We start from the raw sequence: 22,384 nt of genomic DNA on the forward strand, positions 1-22,384 counted from the left end.
TTTTTTTTTTCTGCGAGGATCCACGCGCAACAAAGCAACCAATTAGTAACAATCGCGCCAGCCGTGCTGTCTTGGGTTACAATACAGGATGTGATCAAAGTACAGTAAATTCACGAATACAAGCCGCACTGAGTATAAGCCGCATCCCTGGGTGTTGGCAAATATTTTGGTTTTTGTCCATAAATAAGCTGCACCCGAGTATAAGCTGCTCTGTCATTCACAGCGAGGACCCGCGTGCAACAAAGTTGCCAAATAGTAACAGAACGGCAGCAGGGCGGGGTTTACTGGCTCAGCTCGGGCTGTGCAGGCTCGGCCCGCTAGGGGCTGCCGACGGGGCCAGGTAGCCCAGCCCGGTGCTGCCGCTCGGCGGGGCCACTGGGGGCCAGCCGCCGCTGCCACTGGGCTCGGTCACCACGGCCCGGCGCTGTCCTGTGGTGGCAGGCAGGAACAGAGCCCCATCCGCTCCCACAGCGGCGGGTGGGGACGGAGCCCCCGGTTGCCTCCCAGAGCTGCGGCAGTGGCGGCCCGGGTCCCCCGCCGCCTCCCAGAGCCGCGGCAGTGGCGGCCCGGGTCCCCGCTCTCCTCTCCGAGCTGCGGCAATGGCGGCGCAGGGCCCCCCCCGTCTCTCCCCCAGGCTGCGGCAGAGGAGGGAAGGAGGGAGCTCTCCCGCCTCTCTCCCTGCCCCCCATGCTGCCTGCAGGCAGCCAGGCTCCACCCGCGGTGCAACAGAGTAACGATTTGTAACAATCGCAAAATGCCGACTTTGCAGCAGCTCGGCTCGGCACTCTGGTTGGCACTTCTGACGTTGTAAATGTCAGAAATTTATTCACATATTAGCCGCTCCTGAGTATTAGCCGCATTTCCGGTTTAGGAGCAAAATCTTAGTCAAATTGGTGCAGCTTGTATTCGTGAAATTACTGTATCTATTCTATCACTATTTGTTGTAACCAGGTGGGGCAGTGATCCTTATATCTGTGGGAGATACTCTGCTAATGGGTCATCCATTGAAACTATGAAATAGTAGGGCATTGTTCTTGATCTTTGCACCCCCCATCCTTCCTCAGGGGAGTTATCTTCTGCTAATGGCCCATTGAGTCCCACTGTGTTACTGATAAAATTACTTCATCCCATTGAGAGTTGCTCCAGCCAGGGGGGAGAGCCCGGTCTTTCCTACCTAGAAAAAAACTGAAATTTTGGGACATCAAGTTGCCCTCTTTTCCCTGGACTCCAGAGGAAAACCGGACTTTTTTTCCATATCATTGCTAGACCTTTGGAGGGAGGCTGCACCTTTCTGCAAGACCACTGCTTCAACTAAACCACATCTGTCACCGCAGGAGGACTGTAGCCATCATTTAATGGGACTGCTACCAATACCCTGACTGATGGGTGTCACCCTGACAGGGTGTTGAGTTGTACTCTGACTTTGTGTCTTAGTTTGGAGGACTGGTGTCTGCTGAGAAAGGCAAGACCCTCTCTTTGAAATGGAGAATGTAAACCCCCTCCCTCCAAATTATTATAATTTTGAAATCAAGGGGCTCTCAGGCAAAGATATGGGAATTAGGAATAACAGTTCTTTACTAGGGAAATTAAAATACAAATACAGTACTACAAAGAAATAAACTCCAAATCCTGACAAAGTCAGAGTACAACCTGACACCCCAACAGGCAGGGTGTTGGTAGCAGTTTGATTAAATGGTGGCTGCAGTCTTCTTGCAGTGACAGATGTGGTTTAGTTGAAGCAATGCTCCTGTAGAAGGTGCAGTTTCCTTCCAGATGTCTAGTAGTGATGTGGAGAAATCTCATTTTTTTCTAGAGTCCAGTAGGGAAAGGGCTACTCGGTGTCCTAGAATTTGAGTTTTTATCTTGGTAAGAAAGGCTGGGCTCTCCCCCCTGGCTGGAGCAACTCTCAATGGGATGCAGTAATTTTATCAGTCACACAGTGGGACTCAATGGGCCATTAGCAGAAGATAACTCCCTGGAGGAAGGATGGGGGGTGCAAAGACCAAGAACAATGCCCTACTGGTTTCAATGGATGGACCATTAGCAGTGTATCTCCCACAGATATAAAGATCACTGCCCCACCTAGTCACAAAAGATAGTGATAGAACAGATACTTTGATCACATCTTGTATTGTAACCAAACACACTTTGTCAGTGTTCGGGGTTTGTTTCTTTGTAGTATTGTATTTCTATTTTAATTTTCCTAGTAAAGAACTGTTATTCCTAATTCCCATATCTTTGCCTGAGAGCCCCTTAATTTCAAAATTATAATAATTTGGAGGGAGGGGGTTTACACTCTCCACTTCAAAGAGAGGCTCCTGCCTTTCTTAGCAGACACCTGTTCTCCAAACCAAGACAAGTGCTGAGCTCCACTGAGCCCTGCAGCTCCACGCCCCATCCCCGCTGAGCCTCGCGCGGTGCAGCTTGCAGCTCGCACTTCCGGGTTGGCAAATTTCCAAACTTTGTCCATATATAAGGTGCTCCGGAGTATAAAGCACACTTCCAGGTTCAGACCAAATTTTTAGTCAAAAGGGTGCACCTTATACGCGTGAAATTACTTTATTTAAAATTAAGGCTTGAATAGACATGCTTGATTTGAAAGCATTTATTTTATAGCAAAGAAAGGAAAAAAAATTAAAGCTGTAAAAAACCCCAATTTTATATACCTTAAAGTATTTGTCCTTCCTTTAGTGCTCCCTTCCTAAACTCCGTTCCCAAAATTTGGTTGCAGATTTAGTCCAACAGAAGAGGAAGTGCCTGGTTTTATGATGCACTCTATTTAACTAATCCCTTAAATTCATTAGGAATTAGGATTCTCTGGCAGTTGATTTTAATAAGATCATTGTAAGTAACAACTTTCTTTATTTCTAATACTTTACTTATTATATTATATTATTCCTTCTTAAATGAAAGCCTGGAATAATTACACACAACATGTATTATTCAATGGACTTTGTAAAGCCATATTATGAATTCCAAATGTATATGCAAAAAGTGAGACAGAGTAATGCTTGCTGTGGATATAAGCATGTGTCTGTATTTATTTTGTTTTCCAGTCTTTCTAGAATTATTTAAATAATTTCTAGAATTATTTATATCTAGAATTGCAGTAAAATTTTCAAGTTTTTTCTGATATGAAGAGAACATCTTCAAGAAAAGGTGAGCTTTGAACTCAATCACATTTTAAAATAAAAGGTGGGGTTTTCCTCAAAATACCGGCTGTCTACCTAGCCATAAAGAAAGATGTTGATTTTGTTTTCTATTTACAGAACTATTTGTGTATTTTTCATTAAAAAATTCAGTCACACATCTTCAGAAATATTAGACTGCTGTCCCCCAGAAGCATATACTGGTAATTAAATCTCTAGTCAGTTACTGCAAAATCCATGGTGTGGAAGCTAGATTTTCTCATTCTGGCTTTTTGACTTGATAGTACTTGGTGTACAATGGTCTCCTTGGCATAGATGAGGAATAATGAGTGTGCTCATACTGATAAAGGTCTGTAGTGTGTGGTTTATAGGTTAAGGCATACTCAGTTTCCTACTCATTTACTTTACTCAGAAATCCAACTGCTAAATTTTAACACACACATCCCTCCAAAATAGTTTGTTGTATGCTTTTAGTGCAAGCAGTACTGCTTCCACAGAGTATATTCAGATATTTCACCAGATCTAATAGTTCCTGTGTTGCTGCTCTAAGTTCATATCCTGCCGAGTATGCAAGCAGGTTAAATTCAGCAGTCCAGATGCAAATGGGGAAATATACCTTCTTAACAAGCTCTTTGAATCCCCCTTGACGACCTTTTAATAAGCCTGTCTCTCTCCACTGACTATTTGGAAGGAAATCTTGGAATGGTAATGCAATGGACATAAATTTGTGAAAAGTGGGAAATGGAAGCTTCGGAACAAAATTAAGTATTCAGAAAATAGTTCAATAACAAATAAAATCCTTTAATTTTTTTTCAAAATTATGTCAATCGATTTTTCAAGCTTGGCTATTAAGAATCAACCTTTCAGATTATTCACAATTTAAATAGCATTTTTGTATTCAAAACAAAATCCTAATTGATTTCAATTCTACTTCTAAGTATTCCGGTCATTGTCTGTGTGATTCTCCAAAACAAGCATGCTTTTCCAGGTAAAAAGAAAGTGAGAAATGCTTTGTAAGTAGTCAACATAAGACAATTTTAAGTATGCTGTTTAAGTGGTTAAACTGACCATTACTTTGGAACTATAAAACACAGACACACAGAGCATCTTATTAACAGTAACATTCAGCTTCATTAACTGCACGAATATACTGGCTTTTGCAGCCAGTATATCTATTTTGAAATAGATTTAAATAATAGTTCTTCATATGTAAAAGGGCATAAAAGTGTAAGTTATAAAGTCTCTGATTAAGTAAGCAACGTTAAATGATTTATGAAAAATTTTTCAGCATTACCTACATTACGAAACAAAAAGCAGCAAGATTACGCTATTCTATGCATATCTGTCATTTATCCTAAAAGTTTTCATCTATAAACTAGATCTGAACTGCCTCAAATAACCATAATAAGTTAATACAGATCAAAAGAAACGAAAATAATGCTCTGAATTGGTTCTGTACCAAATAAAGAAGTGAATAAATCATAGGCATATTCTCATATACAGTTATGAAAGCAGTGGATATTTTTAGATACATCTTACAGATGGAGTTATTTTGAAGTTTGGCTTCAAATATTTCCAAGGATTCAACAACATATTGTAATAAAATGTAGTAAAATGTTTCAGTGATCAATAAATTACTTCTGGTAGGAACAAGTTTTGAACATTCAGTTATGAATATGATTTCCCATTACTCGGCTTTTTGCTATTCTGTAAACATTTGTTGTTTGCTACCAAAAATTTAAAATTTCTATAGTTGCTGAAGCAGAGAGAAATCATTAATCATTATCTCTGTCGTACTAATAATGCATCCACATATGTTCATTACATCCTGTTCTTAACGCCCATAGTGAAATATCAAATACCTTAGCATATTAGCCTAGATAATCTTAGCATCTGTTCATTTTTTTTCTTGTAACTCATTAACTAACTAAATAAACTCCCCATGTACACTGAGGTGGTGTTTTATACCATATTTCATTGTAACTCTCCCAGTTTCAGTGCAGCTGCAAAAATACAAACTGCAGAATGAAGGAATCTGATTCCTGCCATGCAAATTTTATTGTGTAGGTGAGACTGGTTTTCAGGAGCTAAATTCAGTTCTCAAACTGTTTCTGCCAGTTCTGTAACTGATAGCTAATTAACTGATATCATCTTTCTTCTATCTGTATAAAAGTTCTATTTTTCTTGAGGTAAATCACACAAAAGTGGAAAGCATTGGTAATGTGGTCAAAATATACCATAATGTATCACAGCAATATAACTACAAAGTTTCATTTACTCTTAACTGGAGGAAAAAGCAATATAAGAAAAACAAGTGAAAATTTTTATTCTGCACCATCATATCATATCCTAAAGAAGTATGGAGTTTGTCATCTTTGAAATAAGGCCTTGTTCATCCAGGAAATAGAATGGTCCAGATGGAATCAGTGATGGACATTCACTACTTCATTTACAATAAATTTTATTTCCCCCATTTATCACAATGGCAGTACTTCCAAGCAAAACACTGTCCCTTTACTGAAAGTTTCAATAGACAGCACTAATAGACACAAATATTGCATCAATAAACTATTTTTTTTATCTTTCATTGCCTATCACAAAGACCTTCCAAAAAAAAGGGAGTCTTTCCCCTATTGTATGCAGCAACCTTCCTCACCAACTCCTCTCTCAAGAACAACATTCATCCTTCATTTTAAAATGAGGAAAAAAAAATTGACTTCTAATGCAGAGAGTTTGGAAGTTTGAACACACTCACAAACATATGCAAGGGCCAGTGCCCCGATTTAATGCCGCTGAGTTTTGGAATTCAGTACTATGTTGGTTTTGGTAGATAATGAAAATACTGAACTTCTTAAAATGCTTATAATATTGGACATTCTTTAGGTTTGAGAATTTTCTTTGTTGGTTTTGCTGGTACTCTACCATCCACTTTGCAACAGAAATGTGAGTACACAACAAAGAAAATCCATATTCTATTTAAAATATACATTTGTTCAAATTGGAAATTAATTTAACAGGTATTTGTCTTCAAATTGTGAGAAGGAAGGGAAAGTAACATAATAATTAGGTTTTAATCTATGAAGCAAATGTTAGTTTTCTCATATTAGTATCTGCATACATGAGAGGCTTTGTGCTCAATCTTACAGAATATATGATTTTTCACAAAGTTAAAATTGCTAGTGGTTATAAATTTCTGTTAAGAAATCAGTAAAATAAAACTGGAATAGTTTCTTAGAGTTTAAATCTAAAAAGTGCTGATTCTTGACACCACCAACGGTCATACAACTACTTAAAATGAACAGACTTTATATCTGTAAAAGTTTGAATAATTGTATCTTTTCTGCATTTCAAGGCTTAATTTTTCCAAGACCACGCACCCAAGAATTTAAATCTTCTAATGTGATATATATACATAAAATATTTCATCTGCATGTTTTCAAAACCAGTAGTAACAAAAAGAAGCAAACATATATTATGACATCCAAAATATACTTACTGTTGTATTTAAATGCATATATATGAATATATCTCTATGTTCTGCTGTAAGTTAATTCAAGAACACATGGTGACATGGACAATGACATTATTACTAGGCTCTATTCACAATAATAGCAAATTTATCCCATGCTAATAAAAGTTGGAATAAACAGTTTCCTGAGTTGCCACAGATGTATTTTATTGCATATATCACTGAAAAGTGTTTTTTTTCTGAAAAAGAATATTATTAAAATCACTTCAAAATTTTCACTTGTTTCTTCCCTATTACAAAGCAAGAGTAATGACAACAACAATTAAAATAAATGAAAACCTGTTCTTACCATGACAACTGGGTAGGGCTCTGTTCCATCCAGGTCTTCCATCATCTCCCATGATACATGTTAGTGTGGAGTATCCTTGAAGAACATATCCTGCGTCGCAGTAATATGTGACAGTGGAACCCAGTTTATAATCCATTCCAAGTCTTGTTCCATTCATTATATTTCCAGGATCAAAACAAGACTCACGAAGTTTTGCTGTAGAGGAAACAAGTGTGAATGCAATTCTAAATATAATCAGAAACGACTAAATAATAACTACAAATAAAAATAAATATAATCTAAATATTTCCTGGACTTCTCCTGAGGCCTTCTTTCCCAGAACCTGGGAATTTTTAAGATGAGTTTGCATCAAAGTTTTCTCTCGTTCAGTTTAGCAACTGCACAAATTATCATATAATGACAGAAACCATCTCTTCTGTCCTTTTTTTAATGAAAATTCTTATAGTGCTCCATTTTTTTCACCCCAGAATTATTCTGATTAATGATAAATTATGTACTTAGATTAAATTAGATATATGGGCATTTTTCCAATAGATAAGGCACATTCTAGTTTTAAAATCAGTGGAGTGAAAATTTGTAAATGGAGGAAATCAATATGAACAATTTGCTGCAAAATAAGAAGTATGCAAACAGGAATGTTTTCAAAATTACTAAAACTGAAATGAGTTTCTATATGTATATGATAGGATGGAATATTTTCATACACATATATATCCCTCAGTGGAGGAAAAATATAAAAATATTCCCTAAATGTATGTCATTTTTTTATCATTTATAGCTATTTGTTTTAAATTATTGAGATAAATTCAAACATACACATACGCTTTTATATTTGTTTCCCTTTAACTTCTATAATATGAATACCAGTGTCCAGGATCACAATGAACAAAAAGAAATACTCAAAACTTCTAATTAACAGCGTAATTATGCACAAGGTAAGAAAAGCAAAACATTTAGGAAAAAATGTAATTTTCCCTAAGGAAATAAGAGTAAATGCATTATGTAGAAGCTGGAGTAAAGCAGATTATTTTGTGCTGTGCAGGATGGAGTTTGCAATATATACTTTATCAGGCAGAGGATTGAAATTTCAGACTATCTTTAACATTTAAGGGTGTTGTGGAGAAAATCAATAGGGAACACTTCATTTTCTACAAGACCAGCACCAGCTTTCAAACACATTAAAAAAAAAATTATTTACCCAGCATATTTGCACTGTGGAATTTTCTGCTACAGGAAAGTATGGTCGCCAAAAGACTATGTGGGCTTTGAACTTCCTGAAAGGTTTTTTAAGAGTTTTACATAAAAGACACTTTATCTGATCCTGTCAGTACCTAAACTGAAGTTTCTGAAAAATTACAGATAAGCAGGAACAGTTATTATTTATTTGGCTTTTATATAGTTTGGCCACACATAAACTATTGGTCACTACTAGAGCCAAGCTAATGAACTAAGTACATCCCTTAAGGTCACTTTTATTTTGCAGTATTTCTGAGAGGAGATAAATAATTACATTGTGCTTATATTTACTTTTTAATTTTAAATTTCACATCTTCCAAAAGAATGTCAAAGTCTCCTAAAATGTTTAATAATTATTATGATTTATATATATAATCTACAGAGTATGGTTCTGATATGAAAAATAACACAATAACAAATAATAATTACAATACATGTTTAATCATTAAGAACAGGTATTCGGTATTTACACTGATTTATATAGGTAGTTGTAGTGTGTTGTCTAAAACCTATTTAAAATTTGGAAAATGAAAAGTCATAAGATTCAATTTACTAGAAAGTCTATAAGATATAACACAGATATTACAGTAATTTCACGATTATAAGTCGCACTGAGTATAAGCCGCACTTCTGGGTTTCAGCAGCTTTTTGGTTTTTTGTCCATATATAAGCCGCACCTGATTATAAGCCGCATGTTACAATACAGAGTGTGATAAAAGGTATCTGGTCTATCACCATCTGCTGAGGGTGGGGACAGTGATCCTTATCTCAATGGCAGATAATCTGCTAATGGGCCATCCATTGAAACCAGGCAGGGCATTGTTCTTTATCTTTTCACACCCCCTCCTTCCTCCAGGGAGTCATTGTCTGCTAATGGCCCATTGAGTCCCACTGTGTGACTGATAAAATTACTGCATCCCATTGAAAGTTGCTCCAGCCAGGGGGAAGAGCCCAACATTTCTCACCAAGATAAAAACAGAGGTTTTGGGACACTAAGGGAACCCCCTTCTCCACTGGACTCCAGAGGAAAACCGGATTTCTCCACATCACCACTGGACCTTCAGAGGGAAACTGCACCTTCTACAGGAGCACTGCTCCAACTGAATCACATCTGTCACTGCAGGAGGATGCAACCACCATTTAACGGGACTGCTACCAACACCCTGCCTGACGGGGTGTCAGGTTGTGCTCTGACTTTGTCAGGGTTTGGAGTTTGTTTCTTTGTTGTACTCTATTTCTATTTTGATTTCTCTAGAAAAGAACTGTTATTCCTAATTTCCATATTTGTGCCTGAAAGCCCCTTGATTTCCAAATTATAATAATTTGGAGAGAGGGGGTTTGCATTCTCCATTTCAAAGAGAAGTTCCTGCCTTTCTCAGCAGACACCTGTCCTGCAAACTAAAACAGTAACTTTTCATTCTTTGTCCGTATATAAGCCGCACCTGATTATAAGCCGCACTTTGGGTTCAGACCAAAATTTTAGTCAAAACGGTGCGGCTTATAATCGTGAAATTACTTAATTATTATGTAACCCAACCACACTTTCATTTGAGAAGTCTGGCAGGTCTTAAGGCAAATTTCAAATTCTTTCAAGGTTAAATTATCAAACTTAGGGGGAAAAAGGAAAAAAGGATAATTTAATTTAGGATTATAACAGTATTTTAGAAAATCAAGACAATATCATTTTTCCCTCTTATTGAACCAATATTGATATTGGTTCATAATTGCTATTGTGAAAGCATCATTCTTGAGTTTATGACAAAAATTATTCAAAATGTTTCAAAGGTACTCTAGAAGGTACACAGATAAAGCAGATATTAGTATTAGATGAAAAAATAAAGAGAGAAAAAATGAAGTAATATATTACGTCTGGTGCATAAATCAAAAATTGATAAAAGAATGATCTGTCACAGCACAAATTATCTCTAGGGAAAAAATACAGCCCTGTAATTTTCTTATCCCCAAAATTATAGTTGTGACAGGCTCCTAAAATTGCTGACTAAACAGTGGCAATGTCACCATAGAAATACAGTTTCTTAATACCAATTCTGAAAAATAAAGCCTGAAATACTATGGATCTTAAAACTACTTTTGCAATATAAAAAGTTAGTAGAATACGCTACAATGTGTGAAGGTACAAGAATCAAACGATTCTTCAGTCTGGCTGGGAACCAGTGAAAAAAAGAACAAGTAAGAAGATTGTTTCAGCAAATTTGTAAGTGTTCCCAGGAGACAGGAGAGGAAGTTCTTCACCATTAACTTCATGTTGTTACAACCAAGGAACACAAGACATTGATTACCCCTGTAGCCCTTCCCCCTTTTTTTCCTAAGAATATTAGTATCATTAAGCTAAAGACATGTAAGGACTGTGACAGATTTAGCAGAACATCAGAGAAAATGCCTTATTATTGCAAAGATTATTTTTCAGTAGGAACATATAAAAATTATTTTCTGTAATAAGTAGGAAGGAATTTTTTTCATTAGGCAGTTCAGATTTGGGTTACAGTAACATTACATTCTTGGCTTCCATACCAGGTGTCAATTCCTTCTGTACATAATAAAATCTTGCAGCAAGCTTCAAAGAAAAAAGCATTTACTTCTCTGATAACATTGTCACACCACCGGATCAAGTAAGGCTCTGAACTACAGGCTGAAAACTGACACATGCTGTTTCAATCTCAAGTGCAACAAGGAAGTTTCTGTTGAATAACAGAATAATGAAGCTAGAATCCTCCTGAAAACTAGTATCTCAGTGCATGGAAACGGTATTGAAAGCCAAAAGAAGCAAGTGATTTGTCCAGGATGTGATGACTTACTACTCCAGCCCTAAGCTTCAAAGAGAATAAAGCTATAATAAACTTCTTGTAGATAATATTACAGACATACCAAATTATAACGAGCATTGCATAATTATTCTCCAGAGTACTTAACAGAACTAATAAGCTTTTCCTCCATTATAACATAGAAATGAAGTGAGGGAGAGAGAATGGGAATAAAACTCAACCAGAGACATGGTTATAGATCAGACCTAGGACACGGGTCAGTCTGAAATTTGGATCTGAAAAATATGGCCCACCAATGAAGTATAATTTGAGTACATTGTCATTTAAATTAGGATTAGTGTACGTAAAGGGCACAACTGCATCAGTTATAATTTGTATGAAAATTTTAAGTTCACCAAATTAGGAAAAATTGGTTTGAAAGAGATATAGTACAACTCCCATGTAAATCAGGGCCAATTTGATTAGCTTACTTTGTACAGTCCAGTTATGATTTTGAAGGATTCCAATGACATCATCTAAAGGTAGTCAGTTCCAATATTTGACTAACTTCAGAGTGATTTATTTTTTCTTAATATGTAATTGAAATTTCTACTATTTCAACTTGTGTCCGTTAGCTCTCAGCTTATCAGAGCACCTGACAAGACTTTGGCTCTGTCTTTTCAACACGCCCTTGCAATACTCCCTCCTTAGGTAGTTGGAGCAAACTCATTTGGGATAGCTGACACCAAATGACTGAAGTTGGACCATTCCACATGGTATGGGGTCCACATCATACGATGACATGCCCAGCATATAAATATTGGGGAAGAAGAAAGCGAGGGACATTTGGAGTTATGTATTTGTCTCCCCTAGTCATCATTACATGTGATGCAGCCCTGCTTTATTGGAGATGGCTGAACATCTGCCTGCCATGGGAATGAACTCCTTATTTCAGTCTGCATGCATGCATGGCTCTTGCTTTCTATATAAAACTGCCTTTATCTCAACCCATGAGTTCTCTCAATTTTAATCTTATTCTTTCCCCCATTTTGCTGGAAACTGGAGTGGCCATTTTCCTGGACAAAACACTTGCGATTTTTTTCCTTGCAACTCAAATTCCCATGTCTCTAGGATTGAGGTTGATATTCTATCTCACTTTGTCATATTCTCTCCATGTCCAGTTTATCCACTAATTGTCCCTCCCTGTCTTCCTAAGCCTCTACTGCCAATGAGGTGACATTTGATGTGCTCTGTAAAAACTTACAGCATGTGGATCATTTGCACTGGACTTCTGTATCTCTGGATAACTGCTCAGTAACAATGTCATCATAAATCACCTGTAGCATGGCTAATTCCTTCAGGTACTGGATATGTCTCCTCATGGTGGCACACTTGCCTCAATGGATTATAGCATCTTCTTAGAAGGGATACCTTTTTCTCATGCCGGAGGGAGTCGCCTTCAGATGCTGAGGACTTGTGCCCATTTTCTGTGACTGATAAAGCACAGGCTGTTCCTCTGGCTCAGTTGCAAGGCATATCACAGCAGTTGGAGTAGCCAGAGTTTTCAGTTGGTTTTGTTTTGAGGACCTCTTCCACTAGAGGATAGTGAATTATGTTGAATAGGGCTTGTTAGGCCTGGGCCAGGTCCCAGCACATTGCAAGGGTTTGTGTCTCTCTGGAATTACTAGTGTGACAAGATACTTCCTGCTTATATTTTGGTACTTTTTCAGCATTCTACACTTGTTCAGGGTTGAACTACCAAAACATTGGAGGTGCCCACTGTCCTTGCTACTTGCCCACACTTTCCCATACATCCTGTAACTTGTAACGATCCAGCTTTAGGGTAAATTTCTGGGCAGTATTCCTAAATAAATTTTAACCTCAAATAAGAACTGAAACACATGCAGGAGACATAGCGATATGAACGTGCTGGTTTGAACATCTCAAGGATACTCAAAATTCTCAAGATCTGTCGAAATTAACCTGGAGGAGAATGTAAAGGCAAAGGTGAAAGGAAAGGTGAAGGAGTGGGACAAGCCATTCCTCCTTATCTGCCCCATAGATTGCCTCTCTGAGGAAAAAAGATAAAGGTTGTAATTGTTGATAGTTTTCAAGAGGTGGTTCCCTAAAAGTTCAGATATAACAAAAATACTGAGCAAAAATACCAGATCAGTCTCACTAACACGAATTATTTTCTCATATCTTGAGCCAGCATTACACAGACCATCAAAATTATATCCTTAATCCAGTCTCCAGAGGTAACAAAAGAAGAACATATACAGAAAGTAAATTCTTACATAACCCAGTTCTCAGAACAAGCACAACTCTGACTCCAACATTGTAACCAGTGACTATGAAATTAACATAATGGATGATTAAAACAAATTTGATTTAACACACTCTGGTCAGACCTTCAGTCAACTTGCCAAAAAGGACTGTTGAGTTTTAGCCCCTGTCAGCAACTAAGGACCATGCAACTAAGGATACACAGTGGTATGGGGAGAGAACTGGAAATGTTAAATTGAGATAACCTGTAGATTGAAATAAAAATTATTAAATAACTTAAATAAAATGTAATAATAATAATAATAAATAATAATAATAATAATAAATAATAATAATAATAATAATAATAAATTTTAATGGAAAGGAAATTTTTTAAAAAGAGACAGACATAAAACCAGAAAAAAACAGTTATGTAAATGAAAAACAATTGTTCATGACCAGCTGACTGATGCCCAGCCAGCACCTAAGTAAGCTCCCCCAGGCCAGAATATCATGCTGGAAATTTGGGGTCAGCTGTTGCAGCTGTGTTCCCTCCCAGCTTTTGCTTCCCATACTCCTCACCAGCAAAGCAGCATGAGAAGCTAAGTCATTGACTAAGTACTGGCCTGTGGCAACCAACACAGCGTGTTCTCCACATTATTCTCATCCTAAATTCAAAATACAGCACTATACCAGCTGCTAGGAAGAAAAATGACTTTAACTCAGCTGAAATCAGAATGCTTTGTTCAGGGCTCCTGACAGTCTGATTCTATAACCTCCTTTGAGTAGCACTGAAATATCCCCCCCAGTTTGTTGTCCACAAATTTGGTCTGTCCCATCAGACAGGTTGTTAACAAAGAGAATACTGGTTGCATTTCTAATCCCAATTAATACTTGCCAAGAGTCTCCACTCAGCAGTCCAGCTGATTTTCCATCCATGTTTTTTTTATAGAATAATAGAACCAAACCATAGAATCTCAGAATCATTTAGTCTGGAAAAGACCTCTAAGATCATTAAGCCTACCTGTAAGCCCAGCACAGCCAAATCCACCATCAAACCATGTCCCTCAGTGCCACATCTACACAACTTTTAAAAACTTCCAGGGATGGGGATTCAACCACTTCCCTGCCAGCCTCTTCCATGATTGACAACCCCTCTCACAAAGACTTCCTTTCCTAAAATTCAATCTAAACCCTCTCTGGTGTAACTTAAGCTCATTTTATCTTGTTCTGTTGCTTGTTACTTGTGAGAAGAGGCTAACTCCCCAAACACTACAATTTCCTCTCAGGTGATTGCATAGAATGTAAGGTCTCCTTCCTTTTCTCCAGATTAAACAGCTGAGCTCCCTCAGCAGCTCCTCATAAAACTTGTATTCTAGACCCCGAACCAGCTCCATTGTCCTTTGTCCATGCTACAGCACCTCAACATCTTTTCTGTAGTGAGGGGCCCACAACTGAACACAGGATTCAAGGAGTACCCATAGAATAAAACATTTATGATGCACCTAAATTAAGCAGTGCAGAGGAACATTCATCAGATATTCCCAGTAAAAATGAGATAATTCACTAAGCAAACTGACCATCTGCTTAGGGGATTTTGAGCTGTCTAGATTTAATAATTCTTGAAATTTTTATGTGAATTGAAATAGTTCCTCGGTTTATGTTTCTTCTTTTTTCAAGAAGATGTTGAAATGCACATTCCAGTTATTCTGATAAAAGAACCCTCTCAGGAGATCAGGGAATTTTAGGATTAGGTTGATTCCATTTTCCAACTTCCCTCACTTACATATACACACATAAACACATACTTGCATCCTCCCATTACTTAGACTTTCAGTCCCTTTAAAAATGTGCTGATAGCTACAGCATCATTCTGGCATTGTGATTCTTTGAAGTAGAGAAAGACATCGTAGTGGCACACATGGGCTACCAGTAATGTTAGAAATAGTATTCTGCCTTGATTACAAAGTCCCATCCTTCTGTTAAAAGGGGATTTGGGTAGGATTCTTTTTGATAGATTTCTCATATGAAAAAAAAATGCAAGCGCAGTAATATTATATCTGAGAACTGTTTATTGATAAAGAAAGGTAAGCGTTCCATCGAAGTAGAATAGAAAAGGGAGCAAAGAGGGGAAAAGAGAGATTGAGAGAGAAACAGAACACCGGGGCAGATCGTCACCGTTGTACCCCTGGTACCGCTGGTGCCTGTCAGGGTGTGCAGCAGATGGAGCGTGAGCTGCAAGCGGCGACCAGCCAGGCCAGGCGCGGTCCACAGACTGCAGCAGGTCTGTGGGTCTGTGCGGCAGGAGGAACAGGCGGAGGGTCTGTCCAGCGTTGAGGAACACACAGAGGGTTTGTCCCGGAGGTGATGAGCACACAGAGGGTCTGTCCCGGCGGTGAGGAACACACAGAGGGTCTGTCCGGCAGTGAGGAACACGCTGCGGGTCTATCCCGGCAGTGAGGAACACACTGAGGGTCTGTCCAGAGGTGAGGAACACACAGAGGGTCTGTCCAGAGGTGAGGAACACACAGAGGGTCTGTCCCAGAGGTGATGAACACGCTGAGGGTCTATCTGGAGGTGATGAACACTCAGAGGGTCTGTCTGGAGGTGATGAACATGCTGCCGGAGCCCCGGGTGCTCTCCCGGAGCAGCCGTGGTTCAGAGACCGGATGCAGGCTGGCGGAGGCAGCTGCTCCATGGGGGAACAACGGAGCACCGGCATGCCCTGGGGTCCAGCTGACTCGAGGAAGAGGCAAAGCATGGCAGGAGTGGTGCGGACAGCACAGCCAGCCAGCAAAGACACAGGACCGCAGGGAGAAAAAGGCAGGGAGGAACAGGGAGGGAGAGGGGCCAAGATGAACCTGCAGGTGAGCCCCGCTCCCTCCAAGAAGCCCAGAAAAAGTGGCCCCCAATGTGCTTTTATGTGCTACGGTTCCTCCTGTAGCCTGATTTCCTGGGCATTTTTTCCCAGGCATGCAAGGATCTGCCCCCCGGCAGGAGGAGGCGATTCCAGCCTGATTGTGACACTTCCTCTGCCCTGCTAGGCTGCCAGAAGCCTCTCCAGTGCAGGGCTCCCAGCACGTGTACAGCTTGCAGAGTACAGTAATTTCGTGACCATAAGGCACACTGGACTATAAGACGCACCCCCTGGGAGTTGGCAACTTTCACAACTTTGTAGATCATATAAGGCACACCGGACTACAAGGCGCACTTTTTTTTTGCGGCGAGGAGCCGTGCGGCACGCAACAAAGTAATGAATTACTGGCAGGTGCTCAATTTGCAAACATTTTTCAAAGATCGGTGTAGCCTTTAAACGCAACCCCAGGCGCCCTCCCTGTGCAGCGGGCCCTGGCACTCCCGCCCGTCCCCGGCTGGCACGGCTCACGGCTCCTGGCTCCCACCGTGTAGCCACACTGTGTCCTGGTTTCCCCTCGACCGGCAGTGGTGCCGCTTCTCAGAGCTTATCTGAGGTGCTTTTTCGCTGCTTTTTCGCCTCTATTCCGCAGTGCTTTCATGCGGCGCTTTTTCGCTGGTTTTTTTGCCGCTTTTCGGTGCTTTCCCGTGGCGCTTTCTCGCTGCTTTTCTGTGCTTTCCTGTGGCACCTTTTTGCCGCTTTTCAGCCACTTTTTGGCCACTTTTCCGCAGCACTTTTTTGCCACTTTCCCACAGTGTTTTTCACCTTTTTTTCACCGCTTTTTGGCGCTTTCCTGTGGCGCTTTCTCACTGCTTTTTCGTTGCTTTTCCGTGCTTTCCCATGGCGCTTTTTCACCGCTTTTCTGCGATGTTTTTCACTGCTGTTTCGCCACTTTTCAGTGCTTTCCCACGCTGCTTTTTCGCCACTTTTCCGGGCCACTTTTTCACCGCTTTCCTGCAGCACTTTTTCGCTGCTTCTTCGCCACTTTTCCGTGGCGTTTTTTTGCTGCTTTTTCACCACTTTTCGGCGCTTTCCCATGGCACTTTTTTGCCGCTTTTCGGTGCTTTCCCACAGCGTTTTTTCGCTGCTTTTCGGCGCTTTCCTGTGGTGCTTTTTTGTCACTTTTGCGCCACTTCTCCGCGGTGTTTTTTCACCTCTTCTCGGTGCTTTCCCAGGGCACTTTCTCGCCACTTCTCGGAGCTTTCCCGTGGCGCTTCTTGGTGCTTCCCCGCAGCCGCGCCGCTTTCCCCCACTTCTCCTCGGCCGGTAGCCTCACTGGTTTCCAGTTTCCCCTGGCCAGCGGCCACGGCTCCCGCGGTTCCCGACTCGCCCCGCATGGCTGCAGCTCCTGCGGGTCCCAGCTCAGCTCACAGCTTGCACTTCCATGTTCGCTAATTTCCAAAATTTGTACATAAATAAGGTGCACCGGACTATAAGGCTCACTTCCGGGTTCGGGGGAAAATTTTAGTCAAAAGGTTGCACCTGATAGTTGTGAAATTACTGTAACTTTTCACCTCGTGTATAACACGTGGTGAGGCATATATAAAAAACACACTGGTCCCTTTTACAAAGTAGAGCAGCAGCACTTCTTTGCTTAAATCTGGATCAAGAATTCAAAGACACTGTCTCCCTAATAAATATCCTTTACATTTGGATTGGTGGAAAGGAGGAACACTTTGATTCCATGACACAAGACTTCATTCAACATCACAGAAGAAAAAAATTGGCCTCTTTAAAAATAATTTTTTTCTTGTTCTTCAGGAGTTCTGCAATCCTGAATCACTTCCTACCGAACTTCCACCTGCATTTATTATTTTTCAATGGTATTGAAAAGAAGAAATATATTTAAGTGAACTGAAACATTTCATAAATTTGGGCTCATCACTAACTACTTTTGAGACTACTTTTAATTTTTCAGGACTAGCTCATACTGTGGAGACAACTTCCTTGACATCTAAAGGACATAATGACTGTAGGAAAGTATAAGGAGGCTTCACAGGCTTTACAAAACAATACATAAATTATTTCTCTTCTATACCTTTGCGCTTACGAATTTCTCCCAGAATAAATGGAGAAGGAAACAACATCAAGGAGGTTTATAAAACCTGTATTTTCTTTCTGGTTGTGTTTACAGAATACTTTCATATTCATTTAATAACGAATATTTCTGTTTCTGAAGCCATGCAGAGGCAGTTATGAAAGTTCCTATTGTTTATATATTTTGTAAGTTTAATTTTCCTGTTTACTGTGCTATGACTCAGACAGATCTGAGACAGGTGAGCAACTCTACTGTGGTCTAACATATAAAGGTCTAGACAAAATATTTTTTAATTTTCCATATTGGACTCCTAGATTCTAGCATGTACAGTAATTTCACAATTATAAGCCACACTATTTTGACTAAAATATTGGTCCCAACCTGGAAGTGCAGCTTACACTCAGGAGCGGCCAATATATGGATGAGGTTCGGAAATTTGCCAACCCAAAAGTGCGAGCCTGCAGCAACCCTGAGCTGGGGGCCGATCCGAGTCCGCGTGGTCCCGGCGGGGGAAAGGTGGAGCCGATTCGAGCCCACACAGCCCCAAGCTGAGCCAGTAAACCCCGTGATCCCACGATTCTGTTACTAATTGGCAACTTTGTGAAAGTTTCACAAGCATCCTCGCTGCTAATGAAAGGGTGGCTTATAATCCGGTGCGGTTTATATATGGACAAAGAACTAAACGTTGCCGACACCTGGAAGTGCTGCTTATAATCAGGTGCGGTTTGTAATCATGAAATTACTGTAATTTCATTTTACAGGATCTTAAATGCACCTAAATCAACATGACCTGCTATGTAAAATAAAAAATTAATAAATTCTGGATAAAACATATATATATTTATGCCAGTGCACCATTATTTTTGAAACCTGTAAACTGCTGTCTCCTATTTTTCATAGAATCATAGATTCACAGAGTAGTTTGGGTTGGAAGGGTCCTTAAAGATCATCTAGCTCCAAATATTCCTGCCATGAGCAGCAAACCTTCCACTAGACCAGGCTGCTCAGAGCTTCATCCATCCTGGTTCTGAACACCAGCAAGGATGGGGAGTCAACAGCCTCTCTGGCTACCTTGCTCCAGTGCCTCACCACCCTCAGAACAAAGAATTTCTTCTTAATATCTAATCTAAATTTGTTTTCCTTCAGCTAAAGGCCATTCCTCCTTGTCCTATCACAATATACCCTCATGAAAAATGCCTGCCCAGTCTCCTTGTAAGCCTGTTTCAAACACAGAAAGGAATCATACATTCAACATTACAGATAAACAAAACCATACTAAAAACTTTAAGTTAGCAATCTTTTAACATTATACTCCTATGAATAGATTATTCAGATTATCATATTCTCAGGCAAAACAAAAACATTACCAGGCAGAAAAATTATGAGAAATTAAACCAAAATTTGCACTCATGCACTGAACTTGGTAAATATATAAGAAAAACATTCTTTTTTACCTTTGTACTCCAGGTGGAATCCAGTAAAACTAACAGATCCATCACTCCGAAAAGCCAGATGCATGGTATTTGAACTGCTCTCTATCCTCTCTGGCAGTTTGCTATCTTGAAAGCTCCCAATCAGTGGGCTATTACTGTCTGGCCCATCATAGATATAAAGAAAATCATAATTTGGTTCTATACTGAAGCTAGAGAACAAAAAAGAGAAATATCAGATGGAATAAGTTTTGCCTAACATTTTCACTCTTATTAGCTTAAATTTGAAATTTACTACCGCTGTTTCAATAAAAGGAAAAAAAATCCCTCCACTGTTAGGAAAAAAAAATGTTTTCTTGAAGTGTTTTATTACCAAACACAGAAATACTATATCTTTTGGTTCACACCATAGAAACAATAACTTCCTGCTAGTCAGAGAAAAAAGGAAAGCTTTTTAAACAGAGAAAAAAAATTAGTAACTTATTTCTAAAGGTTTAGAAAAACAAACAACCCAGACCTATTGGAACCCTTAGCAGAAATGCTTCATGATATAATGTACTCAGCTCTCAGCCAGACTAAACACTTTCAGAAGATGATCTTCAGGAATCTCTGGGAGCAAGAAGCATTTTGCCTATGATCAGTTTAAACAAAAATATGAAGAATTCAAATTTCACATTTTCTTCTGAATTGCATTATAGTTTGTTAACTAACTCAGTTAAATTAAAACATAATTTTAGTTAAGGGCAGAGAGTTAATGTGTAAGATTGTCCCCATAAAAAAAGAAAGTTTTCTAGAAAGGTAAGTAGTAAAAGAATGAAAATCCAAACTATTATGTCTCAACTTGGCAGTAGCCCCTGACTGAAATAAATGTAGGCATTGAAGACCTGATAGAGCTCATTTTCTAACTTCTGGTTTCCTTCAAAAATATTTTCTTGTAAAAGAAATGCAAATGTGAAAAATCAACAGCTTTGATTATTAAAGTGCCATAGTTCATCTTGAGTTTAAAAGGATTAGCTGGAGTAAGTTCCACGCAAAAGACTATTTAACAATACTTAGTGGAATTTTCAGTGTTTCTCACTCTAGATCAGTCTGTGTGTCATAAAAGAGGCAATTCTCAGTAAAGATGCAATCTACTTTGACCACGACTAAGCTTCTGAGCATCTATCAAAGATTCATAGCAACTAACCATATTTTGAGATTTTTTAAACTTGGCATTATTTGGGATCTATAAACTGCTCGTAGTATCTGGAGTCACACTGAAAAATGTTGGATTTTTGTTTACTCTAAGATGGAAGGTCTCAAATCTAAATATAGAATATAAAAAGCAGAATATTCTTAAATATATTGAGATCATGATATTAAACCAAATCAGCAAAAGAAGTGCTAGTACACAATAGAAAGTTTCCTTACCAACTTACAACATTCTGAAATCATCAACAAAATAATTATGCTGTTAATTATGTAAATATAACTACATGACTAATTTGCTTAGGATGAACTCATGAAAACACACATTATGTTACTGAGCACCAAGAAGAGAACACTACATGACCCACCTCTCTAAAGAAGTCATCATGTTAGCACTGGTCAGAACCATGCAGACACCATTATAGAGCACCCAGCATAAGAAGAACTTAAATCACAACTACCATTTTAACCTTTTCCTAGTTGGGGTGCATAATTTTCACACATAATATATATATTAATTTACATCATGTATTGCATACAGTGCAGACAGCAAGAATTTCTTTGTGAATTCTATTAAGCTCAATTTAGTCTTGCATTGCGATAAAAGAAAATTCTAGAATAATTCCATTCTGTAGCCACAACATCAGGAAGTATCTTGAGTATCTTTAAATTATATGGACTAATAAAACTAAATTAAAAGACAACTTTTGAAATTTTGCCTAAACAGCAGGTGTCACACGCAAATAGATGAATCAATAGTTTTCATCATTAAAGACCATCCTGTTTACACTCATTTCAGTCAGTTACTCCATGCTGCCTTGTCAGGAACTGAATCTTAGTTAAATTGAGCACCATCTACCTCAGCATTAGTTTTAAGCAAGCAGCAATGAGTTTCCAAGTTTCACCTGTATGTGTACTGATGAGCCTGACATATTTATTGTAACTTTTAACAAATGTAAGCATTACTAATTCCTTTGATATTCATATCAAGTATACATGTATTACCCTATAGAGATCTGAACAATAATAAAGTTGTAATAATACAGCCAATAATAAAGTTGTAAACATGACTTAAAAATTATAAGTAGCAGCTTACCTGATAAATGCTAATGATATAACATAGTCACTATTAACATTGATAGTCCAGTCACAATCTCTGCTGTGGGGATAAGGATGAGGGAAGTTTGGTGAAAGTATAAAACCTGATGAGCCAGTCAGGTTTCCTCCACAGGGAGCTGTGAATAAAAATAGATTGGACTTGAGGAAGGAAAGTAAGAGACAAAGAAGCAAGTAGCAGCAATCTGTTCACTGACATTTAGTGTTCTCCAAAAGTTAAACAAGTGAGGTATTTACAAAGCTTTAATAGAAACAAACAAAAATTATATTCACATTTTGCCTTAGACATATACTAATATTACTATGTGAAACACTTTGTTTTGAAATCTGTCTTTCTGGTTGCATAACATTATTTCAAGGCTTTTCTAAATATACTGTGAACTTGAAAAATGCTCTGGCTGCATGCATAAAAAGACTTGACTGGATAAGATTTCCTCTTCCTACTTCTTGTTAAAGACATTCTAAAAG

General features: G+C 38.8%; 1 protein-coding gene across 3 annotated transcripts in view; it reads right to left on the reverse strand.

Moving 5' to 3' along the window:
- The window catches only part of LOC116996510 (CUB and sushi domain-containing protein 3-like), a 614,657-nt gene that overhangs the window by 162,039 nt on the left and 430,234 nt on the right, over nt 1-22,384 (reverse strand). For all 3 annotated transcript variants that reach the window (XM_033060271.2, XM_033060262.2, XM_033060252.2), the window contains 3 exons: nt 21,897-22,035; nt 19,637-19,824; nt 6,968-7,162 (listed from right to left, as the gene is read on the reverse strand). In XM_033060271.2, the coding sequence (XP_032916162.1) occupies nt 6,968-7,162; nt 19,637-19,824; nt 21,897-22,035 (522 nt within the window). The remainder of the gene's footprint in view (nt 1-6,967; nt 7,163-19,636; nt 19,825-21,896; nt 22,036-22,384) is intronic.

This window comes from Catharus ustulatus, chromosome 1 (genome assembly GCF_009819885.2).
Source record: "Catharus ustulatus isolate bCatUst1 chromosome 1, bCatUst1.pri.v2, whole genome shotgun sequence".
In the NCBI taxonomy this organism is placed as follows: domain Eukaryota; kingdom Metazoa; phylum Chordata; class Aves; order Passeriformes; family Turdidae; genus Catharus; species Catharus ustulatus.